The sequence below is a fragment of the Oncorhynchus tshawytscha genome, linkage group LG22 (genome assembly GCF_018296145.1).
Source record: "Oncorhynchus tshawytscha isolate Ot180627B linkage group LG22, Otsh_v2.0, whole genome shotgun sequence".
Lineage (NCBI taxonomy): Eukaryota > Metazoa > Chordata > Actinopteri > Salmoniformes > Salmonidae > Oncorhynchus > Oncorhynchus tshawytscha.
This window is the reverse complement of record NC_056450.1, coordinates 20,608,225-20,621,144: the sequence shown is the minus strand read 5'-3', so window position 1 is coordinate 20,621,144 and position 12,920 is coordinate 20,608,225. Positions and strand designations below refer to the sequence as shown.

Genomic DNA, 12,920 nt, shown 5'->3' with positions numbered 1-12,920 from the left:
GTTTTCTTCTGGTGAAAGAGAGGAGGACCAAAATGCAGCGTGGTTATGGTTGAACATCTTTAATAAAGATGATAACGTGAACAACATACAATACAAAACAAAACAAGAAAACGTGAAAAACCGAAACAGTCCTAACTGGTGCAAAACACAGAGACAGGAAACAATCACCCACGAAATACCCAAAGAATATGGCTGCCTAAATATGGTTCCCAATCAGAGACAACGATAAACACCTGCCTCTGATTGAGAACCACTCTAGGCAACCATAGACTTTCCTAGACAACTCTACTAAACACAACCCCATAAATCTAATAAACACCTAGACAAGACAAGACACATAAATCACCCATGTCACACCCTGGCCTGACCAAAATAATAAAGAAAACACAAAATACTAAGGCCAGGGCGTGACAATAACTGTAGATGTAATCATGAAATATTATTGATGTTATTTCACAAAACCAATTCTATCCCTCAAAGCGCTCCCATTCTGATTTGCAGTAAGTACACTGTGGTATGACCGTGGTTGAGACAATTATCATTGTCTGGTATTGTTGTCCGATTTTTACATAAATATGTGATTTACACCTTGCAAAATGCACTGGGGCACAGTGTCCAGACTAAGATCTTTGGACTCCATGCTTGCTTAATCCAACAATCACGTGTTACATAACTGTTTCTCTTCACGTGCTTTCACTGAATCACTGCTGTCTCAGAAGGACACACTTTACATGCCAACCGTTTCACAGACTTTCAGAATTCTGTCTTGTCCTGGAGAAAATATAGGTTTCTCTGTGGTTTGGAACTGGGAGCTGTTGAAAGAGAGCAGACAAGCAGGAACAAGCTTTCTGAGACATGCTGGAGGAGTGACAAGCGTTGATATGAGCTGCCATTCCACAGGCAGCTGTCATACACACTACTTTGTTCCCCCAGCACTGTATAACTATCTAAGTCCCATTGACCCTTAGCTTAGCACTCATATGGCTGGGCAACACCTGTTTGTATGCTCGCTCCCCTTTCTCCCACACTTGCCTCACTGGAGGTTACGGCTGTATTTGGTCACCTAATTGTTGAAATCTACTCTCTGTTTTCACCCGCAGAGCAGCATGAGAAAGTGAATGTGTGTGTGTGTCTTTTTGTGCATGTGTCTGTGCATGTGTGTGTGTTGGCTGGTGTGTTAAGGGAAACATCACTGCTTTACAACCACCTCCCCTGGTGACCAAGAAGATGACAGCTGTATGGCACCACCCGTGTGTCTGTAAACAGGGACACTAATTGATATCTACTCATATGCAGGTTCTAGCCACACACACTCCCTACATCCTCCTGGGTAACTATAGCCTTATTTGGCACTGCAACTATTATATACAGTACAGTACACAAGCCTTTGTTATGATGAGATGATTAGATGATATTGTTGAAAGGCCTACTGTAAAAGAACACCACTTATCTCAATCAAAAAGGCTCTGAAATATTTTCCCTCTGAGCAGTGATTGTTTAATCATCTTTCCAAGTAACAATGTAAGCCTGATTTATGAAGCTACCTTTTTACCAACCCTGCTTCTCCTGGTCTACTTAAGGCAAATTGCTGGTGAGCAAAAGTACCACATTCCTACACAACAACAACTATCAACACTTTGTGAAATTCTTACTTTTGGTAACAGTCTTGCGTGTATGTATGCACACACACAGGCATACACACACACTTTATATAGTTGTCCTAACACTTTCATTGGCACAACCCCCCTTCTTTGCCAGGAAGTGGGGGCCGGTAACATATGGAGGAGGGTCAGACATGCTTCACATGCCTACCTCAGCAAACCGCAGACCACCATAGGTCTGCAGGGGCAACTACAAGAACAGGTGCTGCCTAACAGCATGACATCACTGATCAGCATCGTCAACCATTTTGCCTGGAAACCCCCTGAAGAACCTGGCCCTTCTCTACTACATCTCTCTCACTTTCTTTTAATTATTTCTTTATGTTTATGTTTATCTTTCTCTTCCTCATTCCCTCTCTCTTGCTCTCTCTCGCTCTCTCTCTGTCACACAGACACAGACACACACACAAACACACACATAGACCTGATCGAGTAATCTAAAAAAGTTTAGGTCATTTGGAACAGAATCAACAGGTGGCTATCAATGGGCACCCCTCATGCCTCTCTTCCGCCCTAAGCCCTCGGGGGTCCATCTCACACATTCTGGATGCACTTTCTCCAGTGCACTTCCTTCAAGGCATTGTCTTGAATGTATTCTGACCCCAGTAGTGTCATTTGATATCGAGGAGGTACGCATGGCCTCAGGATCAGCTCATTCTACTTGGGTGAGCAAATACAACATCTGCTCTCACTAACCCTCTCTAGCGTGACCTGTGTCTCCAATAAAAAGGGAGGCAACGAATATGAGTGTGTTCCAGCTCAGGGCATCGGAATGTTGTGATAATGACTGAATTAATATATAGCGCCTATTCACTTCAGCCCAGGGGGATGGATGATCTGTAATTTCCAAAGAGGAGTTCATTTAGATGAGATTTCTGAATAACTTTGTTGTTGTGTCATGATTCTCATATTCTCGCACAAGATTAGAGAACTTTGAATATGAGAGAGAGCTCCTTGTTACAGGTGTGTAGATACACTTAGTGTACAAAACATTAAGAACACCTTCCTAATATTGATTTTCACACCCTTTTGCCCCAGAACAGCCTATATTTGTCAGGACATGGACTCTACAAGGTGTTGAAAGCGTTCCACAGGGATGCTGGCCCATGTTGACTCCAATGCTTCCCCCCATTGTGCCAAGAAGGCTGGATGTGCTTTGGGTATTGGACCATTCTTGATATATATGGGAAACTCTTGAGCATGAAAAGCCCAGCAGCGTTGCAGTTCTTGACACAAACCTTGCAGCTACTACCATACCCCATTCAAAGGCACTTAAATATTTTTGTCTTGCCCATTTACCCTCTGAATGGCACACACACCATCCATGTCTCAATTGTCACAAGGCTTCAAAATCCTTCTTTAACCCATCTCGTCCCCCTTCATCTACACAGATTAAGGTATCGTAGCTTTCCTACCTGAATTACCCTGGTCAGTCTATGTCATGGAAAGAGCACAATGTTTTGTACACAGTGTATTTCAGTATAATAATGATTGCTATGTATTGGGTTTGTTGACATTTGGATTGTAAAAACCTATGCCATCCTTTCCTCTCTATTCAGAGTATGAGTGTTTTCCAGTCCCAGACTTTCATAACGCAAAACTGACCTTAGATCAGTCTCTTCTCCCCCAGTATAGAATTGTGTAGTATACTGTAGAATACTGTAGTATTCTTTCTTTTTTTAACAGCACTGTAGTAAGTACTACAGAAATGTCCGCAAAAACACAACATTTATTTTACTCTAGTAAATACTACAGTATGTAATTTGCATAAAACCTGCCCATTCCCCTTCCAAATCCCAAGTTGTGCCACCCATAAGTTAGAAACCTACACGCCAAGTATAGACCATATATTGTGTTCCCTGTGGTTATAGAAAAGAGCAGAAGCTCTGAACTCCCTTTTCAGAACCCAGACCTACATACTTACTTACTTACCTATCTACCTTCCTACTTACCTACCTACCTACAGGTTATGGAACATTTATAGTATTGTAGTATTTTTTTGTATTTCTGTAAATACCACATTATACTACAGTCACTACTATAGTAAATTCAGCAACAACACTGCAGTGAATACTACAGTATTCCTACCATAGTATACAGTACACTGTAGTATTTTTTCAAGTGGGATCTTTCTGAATAGTGTATAGTATATTGCTGGGATGATAGTGTTCAATCCCGACTCACTCTGTCAGCCTTTAGCTACCCCACAGATAGTTTGCTCAGCACTTTGCACTTTGGTATCATTGTATAATTTTTTTTATCTTGACTACTTAGGAACCGAATAGTTGTAAATCTGACAGGCAGTGGAGAACAGTGCTGTATACAGAGCCCAAAACAGGTATAACATAGGCCCAAATCAACAGTGTCATGTGTTTGGTATCATCTGTAGGGTATTGGGGGGTAATCAGACTAACAGATGAGGCTCTCACACATGCTCTCTTGGTCGGTCCACACTTTCTGGGTAACAATCGGCCTGCTGTCCCCCCCACTCTGATGCTGCTGAGTTGAGTTACTACACCTGTGCTTGGCAGCTCTCCCAACCAAGTCAGCCCCCTTGAACCCCCTTCACTGGGGGACAGCAGGCCCATTGTTACCCAGCCCCAACAACACACAGCAGCAGCAGTAGAAAGTGTGGACCGACCAAGGGAGCATGTGTGAGAGCCTCATCTGGTAGTCTGATTACCCCCCAATACCCTACAGATTTGTAGCATTGGCAGGTAGCCTAGTGGTTAGAGCGTTGGGCCAGTAACCGAAAGGTTGCTAGATTGAATCTCCGAGCTGACAAGGTAAAAATCTGCCGTTCTGCCCCTGAACAAGGCAGCTAACAGAACCCACTGTTCCTAGGCCGTCATTGTAAATAAGAATCTGTCCTTAACTGACTCGCCTAGTTAAATCAAGGTTAAATAAATAAATAAGCTAACTTTGATCAATTCTTTCTAATTATGCTTTTAGATACAAATGTTAAATATATGCCAACAATCCTTCCTGCAAAGGACTATTCCATGGATTACATTTTGCGAAAATTCCCAAAACCATTGTCTTTTTTGTCTGGGTTTCATGAGGAATCACTCTTATGTGGCATTTCATAAGGCTCCAGGCATTCTCCCTGGTGTGAGAGGAGCTTTATAATACCAGAGCCCCGGGGTAAGGGGAGGTCGGATGGGGAGGTCGGATTCGCACATGGCTGGGGCCAGTCTGCCGGGGAAACAGAGAGAAGCTCAATCTTTCCCACAGAGTTGGGCCCACGGTTGTAACCCATGCAAAATCAATGCCATACTGTATTGTAATAATTTATTGTGAAGACAGCGCAATCAATGGTAAACATTTACCAAGAAAATCTAACAGTTTGACAAAATATTCAGGAGGTTTTTAGTGAAAACTTCAAGATACAGATAAGCATTCATAAATCACATAGTTACACTGTACTACAAATAATGAAGGTTGACTGGGTTGACTCCCAAATTAATTTGCGAAAGAGTTGCTAGGTGATGGATTATTTAATTCACTATGTTCATACTCATACCAGCACACCCTCCTACTCCCCATTCTCCCACCTCTCTATCTTTCCCATTGAAAATACAGATGTATCACTTCACTTATATTCATCAAGAGTATGGCATTTCAAATTCTAAAGCCAATTAGTACAATTATTTGCCATTTTATTTCTCTTGACTATGGATTCAGTTGTCTTTGCTTCAGATTCGAGATTATATGAATACGATAATAATGTGATTGATAAACTTGTATCATGAGTTTCATGCAGAATTCTCTCTTCTTATTTTTGTACACAAAAAAAAGAATAACAAAAAGGTAAATAGGCCAACATTGTATTGATATCTGCTTCTCTTGTCGCTAAGGTAAATGGCTGAGGCCATCAAAACCATAATGCCAATGTCACTTTCCTCTTTGCCACACCCCCTCCTTTATGGAATTGATTACATTCTAACAGGCAGAGTTGGTGACGTCCTCATTTGTGAATGAGGCTTTCGCGAGCTCACGGTTCAGTTGAGCAACTGATGAGAGCGTGGAAGGGTCCCAACCAAGCTTAGAAATAAGAAGAAAACACACTCAAATGGATTCCCGTGGAATTAAGCGCTTGTTGTTTTCCTATGTATTAATAAACGGTATATTTATTACACTGCAAACTAAAGAAGGTAAGCGAAAGTCTTGACTACTTTTCAAACTTTGGTAACTATTTGAAATCAAAATGTTCTTGTTGCAAGAAGTATATCCTGCTCTGTTCAGGTTGTGGGACCACGAAGAAGTGGATGTTTAAAGCACAGGGCAAGAACATGGGCTATTGATACAATGTCGCAACTTGTAGAAGTTTTTAAGTTTGTTGATTTTTACCAGAAACTGTTTTTAATGCAATCCTTTATACTTTATTAGATCAAGTTTCGCCCGTATTCGATTCGGGATCTATGCTGATCTCTTTATCGAGATGAGGGTGTGTTGAGAGCAGTCTTGCTACGTTATAGAGTGCCACTACCTGTTGGTATTTTGAACTTTTATATTGTCTCTAGATCAGTAAGATATTGTGAATATATTAAATATAACAATATAAAATGAATAATTATCAGCATGGTTGGGCTGAACATTTATGCCTGGTACCACTTATTGCGCAGCAAAGTTGAATGATGAGAAAGTTAGGATATTCCATCTCAAGTTAATGATTACACCCTAAGCTTCCATTGTAAAAGTCACTAACATAGGCCTATGTTTGAGCCTCACTTGAGGAAGTGTACGGGATTTAGACAATTACTATTCTTGGGGTAAGATATTAGAGTTCAAATTATAATTTGCTTCTTTCTATTAGGTATTAACTTCAAAATGTACATGTCCCAGCTTTCTGTGGTAAGTCAATCACATTTTAGTAGGTTAAGACATATATTTGATTGAATTTTCCCCTCTGCAGAGGTGCTGTTGGATATGAGGGCATCAGGGAGTGAGCTAGGCTGGCTGACCTGGCCCTATGAACAAGGATCCAAGCAAGGGGTCAGTATCCATCCATTCTTTCCATTGCCCTGTCTCTGTGCTTTTCTCTTTGGGTAAGTATGGATGGGGTAGCACATAATATGCCATGTCTGACTTTCTTACCTTCACACATCTACTTTTCTGGGTGCTATAACTTGGTGCTCATGTATAAACATTACTAAAAGTGTAATGTTCAAGTTGAATATGTGAAAGGGTCACATTATTCTAGTGGGGGTTGGGTTTTAGATGGCAGCATGTCAGGAGTATTCCAAGGGAGAGAATGGTAGCTATAGCAAGTGTGGTAGAGAATACTTGTGGTTTTAAGTCCCTCATTTCAGAATTGTATGTAAGGGTGCAATTGACCTAAAGTTTGGAGCATATAGTGCTTTTTGGGAAATGTAGATGTAGTGAGTTAAGATGGCTATCATTTTCTCATAAGAAGAAAATGTTGTCTTTCGTCACAGTAAAACACAACAGATTATTGTTTTTTGCTATCGTGTGCTTTTGTGTAGTATGTGTGCTTGGGTCCCATTTTGTTTCATTTACATTTGAGTGGTCATTCACTTTTGACTCTCCCTTGTTCAGTAGTGTTATGGAGGCGCTCTCTCTCCTGTTGCATGCTCCCGTTCATGTGATGCCACACAGTCAGCCAACAAAGCACATTCCTTTAATTAATAGCAGTGGTAACATGCAGAGAGAACCCCTGTGTGGACACATGGATTTCAGCAGCTACTATTAAGCTGAACGTTGAAGACTTCTCACTAAAATGTCTAACTTCTGTGACAGCAAGAGTTGGTTGCGTGGATCAACATATGTTGAATAAGATCTTGACAGACCTCAGTGTTATTTCAATGGCATTGTCAAAATCAGCTGGCTTCAATCCTTTGCTAAGGCCTTGTCTTTTCTCGCAACTCTTATATCTTAATATGTTCCTTTGGGGTCTCCCTCACTCTCTCACACGCTTTCCCTTTGTCTCCAGGGTTCAAATGACAGGAGTGCCGGGGGTCTTGGAACTCGTATAACAAATTAAGGCACACCATTAGCATTTAAGATGTCAACATGGGCAGTTGGGCACCCCCCATAAGCATTGAACATTTTAACTTTTTTCCAGCCCACTCTTAGTCATGTATCGCCAGAGTCAGTATATGACTGGAGTCCTGATGGTCTATCTGTGTGTTTCAGTGGGAGGTGGTCCAGAGGAGTCTGAATGGCTCCCAGTTGTACACCTACTCTGTGTGTAATGTGGGTGAGCATGAGCAGGACAACTGGCTGCGCACCACCTTCATCCAGCGCCGCCCGTCAGCCTCTCGCGTCTTTGTGGAGCTGCAGTTCATTGTGCGTGACTGCAACTCATTCGATGGCTCGTCGCTCACCTGCAAGGAGACCTTCAACCTGTTCTCCTCTGAGTCGGACGCCGACATCGGCACCAGCTTCCGCAAGGGCCAGTTCAAGAAGGTGGCCACCATCGCGCCGGACGAGATCACCAGCCGCAACGAGCTGCGCATCAACAGAGAGACGCGGGTGGTGGAGAGCCTCAGCAGGAAAGGCTTCTACCTGGCCTTCCAGGACATTGGGGCCTGCATGGCACTGCTCTCTGTCAGGGTCTACTACAAGACCTGCCCGGCCACCATCAAGAGCCTCGCAGCCTTCCCTGAGACAGTGGCGGGTGGGGGGGTGAACCAGGCCCTGAGGGAAGTAGCGGGGGCCTGCGTGGAGAACGCGGTGAGTGAGGAGTCTCCCCGCATCTACTGCACGATGGACGGAGAGTGGGTGGTGCCTGTTGGACAGTGCCAATGCAAGCCCGGCTACGAGGCCGTCAACGACACATGTCGAGGTAAGATATAATGTTCCTGTGTTCTCTTGGCTCACTGACAGCTGGGCATTCTGAGAGCTGGCCTCTAGCATCATGGACTCTAATGCTGTGTTTGCCCGTACGTGCGTGTGTGAGCTGACGTGAGTCTCATAGAGATATTTAGCAGAAGGTGTTTACCATTTGTGTTATAAAACATGCATGTCACTACATTATCCCTGACCTTGAACCCAAACTACAATGTAGAAACATTGTAACAAAATTCAGCTACTCTTAGGCCATGCATGTGATATCAAATGTATCAAGATAAAAGTACTTTTTATTAAACTTTTAAGTCAGACATTTTCCTCTTAACTGAAACGGGTTTGTGAGGTGCTCAGTTTTGGTAATAGCCATGCATATCAGGACCTCTGGCCCTCGTAAGCTAGTATCCTACTAGCGTAAGCTAGTATCCTACTAATTTGTCATTCATTCTCTATTCTAAGATACTCATAGGTAGTATTACCGTCACTCAACCCCTTACCGTCACTCAACCCCTGGGCTTTGTAGTTACATTGCAACCATGTTGCATTCAAGTCCTCATCAGAGGCCCTCTAGTCTACATTCTTCTGAGTCCTGACTAAATGACAGATGTTGATCAAAGATGGGAGGTTCCCAAGTCAAACTCGGAGACTATACTGGTGATGAATTTACTTCTTCTAGGTGGCAAGGGAGGATGATGAGGAGGAGGAGAGAAAACAACCCCCCCATGGTTGTCTCTGACTTTGTTGGTTACATGCATCAGAGAAATATGCATTCCTTAAGCCATTGGGCATGCTCTCTCTCTCTGTTCTTCACTCTCTAATTCACATTCCACTTTTCACTCTATCTCAGAGCTGCTGTGAGAGACGAGGTTTCAACATTTGAGGGCTTTGTGTGGTACTGCAGCAGGGTGTGTGAGAGAGTGTTTGCATGCTCAGGCCTGTTGGGAGCTGTTCTCTGATAGAGCACCACAAAACTATCATCACCTGAACACGAGGCATGTTACTGCACCACTGATTTTGGAACACACACACACATTTTCTTAGCTTCCCCTCCATTGGTAATGGATATTTCCTGTCATTTTATTTCTGTCAGGGCATAGTTTTAGATGAAAGGATAGTGGGGTGGGTGAGTGAGAAACACTCACACACAGAGACTGAGGAAGGTTGTGATAAAAATGTCAGGAATGGAATGTAAAGGTAGAACAGTGAGGTGCAGTGTTGAGCTGTAGGCACTGGCTCCCCTCGTCCTCCCCTTCTTCTCCACTGCATTCCTCTTCCATTTACTGAGGAACCTCCCAGATTACTGCAGGTCTGAGGAATTCCTTAGGGAGAACTCCTGCAATGCATCCCAAATGGCACCATATCTAATATAGTGCACTACTTTGACCACAGCCCTATACATGGGGAATAGAATGCCATTTGGAGTGTACTCCATCTTACAGGACAATGAATTGAAGTGATGGATTGAGAAAGGGAGTGGATAGCATCAGATGGATATATTAATTCCATGGGAGGTTGAATACAGACAGCTACAGTGTAAGTTGAATGAGCTTGGCATTTTAAGTTGAAAAAAATCATGGATGCAACCATGAATGCAGTACACACACACACATACAAACACGCAAGCAAGCCTACGTATGCATACACACACACGCGCGCATGCACGTACCCCCCCCCTTTCCCCCATGCTGTGTGTTCCAGTTGACTCACTGTTGACATTGACACAGTTTTCCTCCTTTAAAAAGAACGCCCTTCCTTACACAATCTTCGCTGGCACAAAGTACACATACCTTGTGTTACCACAGAAAGATAAACATCTGGCCCAGCTGCTCCTTGGATTGTGTCGAGCTGTCCATGCCCACACCCTGTCACCCACAGTAAAGCCGTGTGCACACTCATCCCGGAGCTGGGCAAATATGACTTAGGACCAACTATATGCGTTCCAAATTGCACCCTATGGTCAAAAGTAGAGCACTATATTGTGAATTGGGACGCACACTCAGTTTCCAAATGCTCGTGTTTACACTCAGTCAATGTTGGGTTCTTTTTTTAGAATACTTTCTGTAGGAAAAATCCTGATAGAACCAGTAAATGAGTTCTGGTAAGGTTATTTTCTCCCAAAGGAGGAGTTCCCTTTTCCAGTAATCTAGGCCTAGTTTTCCTCCCCCCTAAAGTGATGTCAAGTTAAACTGTCGGTGACACTGAAGCTGAATGACTGTGCCTTCCATGTGGTGAGTGATTTGTGTGGGTAGTAAATTACTTGGGTGTGTGTTTTATGTGCAGTAACTACTGGTACTGCCTGCATCTTTGTCTTCCTGATAAGAGAAGAGTATCTTAAATAAGACGTCTCAGTCATTCTTATTCCCTTGTCTGTTCCTACTAGCACTGACTTTGCTAATAGCTACTTTGAGGAAAAGTTTACCTACTACAACTGTGATATGTGGTTCTCTCACCTAGCCATCTTAAGATGAATGCTCTAAATGTAATGTGAAATCCTGCCTCCATATTTATTTAGCTCCTTCTGTTGTTTTTTCTTTCTTTCCCCCTCATTCATTCGCTCTCTCTACATATATTTTATTGCTCCCAGGCTCTACCACCCCCCCTCTTTTCACATCTCCATTTTGAAACTCTCCTGTGAGTTTATGATCATAAGCAACATCATTACTGAGTTTTTATTGTAACCAGCTACAAGATGACCACATTCCTTGTTTTTCTATTTCTCTCTGAATTATGGTTTTATTATGGTTGGCCAGTGTGCAGGACCTGAATGTGACACTTTGAATCGCAACATCCCGTTTCACACGACCCATATGTGACTGACTATTTAGACTTTGCTCTGTTCTGTGTATACTAGTAAATAAATAAGTATTTTTGCTTATTTGACAACTGTCTCTTAAAACGATAAGCAGACCTTACATTTGAACAGTATTCCCTATATGGATCCCACAGTTTTGGGTGGATACACTTACATGCAGCAAAAAATTGTTGCCATTCTTCACATATTGACCCAGAAACATAAACCTATAATCCTGATAAAATGCGAACTGAAATATTTTAATGTTCTGAATATGTTTATTGGGATTACAGCCTTGATATATGACAGACGATTCAGTGAATACGTGACAAAATGAGAGGATTCACCCCAGTTTACTCCCCGGAGAGTCATTATGAAGAAGACCAGCACAATTGTTATTTTGGTGCAACATCATATCAGCAGTGCAGTCTCTGTTGCTGGAGCCAAGGAAGGAAACCTCCCTGGGAACCTCTCTCAGACTGGTTTGTTGTGACATTTCGTTCCTGATCAGATTGGTTGCATACACCTACAGTGTTACATACACTTTATGTCCCTCCTTGCGATCCATAGCTTAAGTCATCATTATGGATACTGTGGATTTACTAGGCCTATGATCACATTGTGTTCATAGTCCAATAAATCATTAAGGATCTTCTTATCAGACTAGTTTTGCACTTTCAGCATGCTCATATCAAAGCACATTTCTTTCTTACCCTTTGGAAATGGGGAATGGGGAAGTTTTGGGAGATTGGCTGCGATTACTTTTAATGTGATTCTGTGATCTTGTGCCAAGTTGATGTTGACCTCTCACATGGAGGTTCAGAGCGTGGGCTAGAAAATGGAGGGACTGAGTAAATTGCCTCTCGACACTATCATGTTGAATTTTGTGCCCATTATAATTCAATGAAATCTATAAGAGATGACAGGAAACTGAGTAGTGGCCAATATTTATCTAAATTGTGCATTTCAAAATGTTTTACTGATTTTTGAATTGATTTAGCAAGTTTAGCCTTTTGCTTTAGAATTCATTCAATAGGCCTGTATGTTGTGGTTGCAATGTTGTATGTCAAATCCTATTACTTTTCTGATCCAGACATACATTTCATAAGTAAGTAAGGGTTATGGTTAGAAACTCATAGTAAGCATTTAATATGGCATAATAGCATTCGCTAGTCATGAGGATGAGCAAAGATGGCTCTTCTCTGGGCATATGTAGACCAAAGAGATTCCTACTTTCTGGTATGACTGACAGTGCAACAGCAGAGTAACTTGAACAAAACACAGAGCAATAAACCTTTTGGTGTCTGTGTTCTCATACAAAGACATTTGTGCCATTTTATTCTAACAGTATCCAGGCATACAATTACAACTAGGTGGCATGTAGCGCCATTTCCCCCTATGTTGGTACTTTACTGAAAAGGTATTCCGGGGCATGTTTTTGGTGCATATTTCCTCTGTATGGCATTCCTGTGCAACGTGGTTGGGCTGTGGAGATTTGTGTATTGTGCTGCCGGTGTGAGCTCAGCACTTTCCGTCCCCCCACCGGACAGGACAGGCTCCAACGGAAACCGGACGCCACCTAATCCTCAACCACTCTCCAACCTGTTGGCTCAGGGCTTTCCATTGTTGCGCTGCAGTCAGTCCCCCCCTTTCACTCC

The 12,920-nt window shown here is 42.5% G+C and overlaps 1 protein-coding gene across 1 annotated transcript in view; it reads left to right on the top strand.

Moving 5' to 3' along the window:
* Nucleotides 1-5,629: 5,629 nt before the first annotated feature.
* epha2b (eph receptor A2 b) overlaps nt 5,630-12,920 on the top strand; it is a 31,859-nt gene continuing 24,568 nt past the window's right edge. Inside the window, exons 1-3 of the mRNA XM_024384547.2 lie at nt 5,630-5,815; nt 6,577-6,656; nt 7,818-8,469. Of these exons, the coding sequence (XP_024240315.1) occupies nt 5,734-5,815; nt 6,577-6,656; nt 7,818-8,469 (814 nt within the window). The 5' untranslated portion in view covers nt 5,630-5,733. The remainder of the gene's footprint in view (nt 5,816-6,576; nt 6,657-7,817; nt 8,470-12,920) is intronic.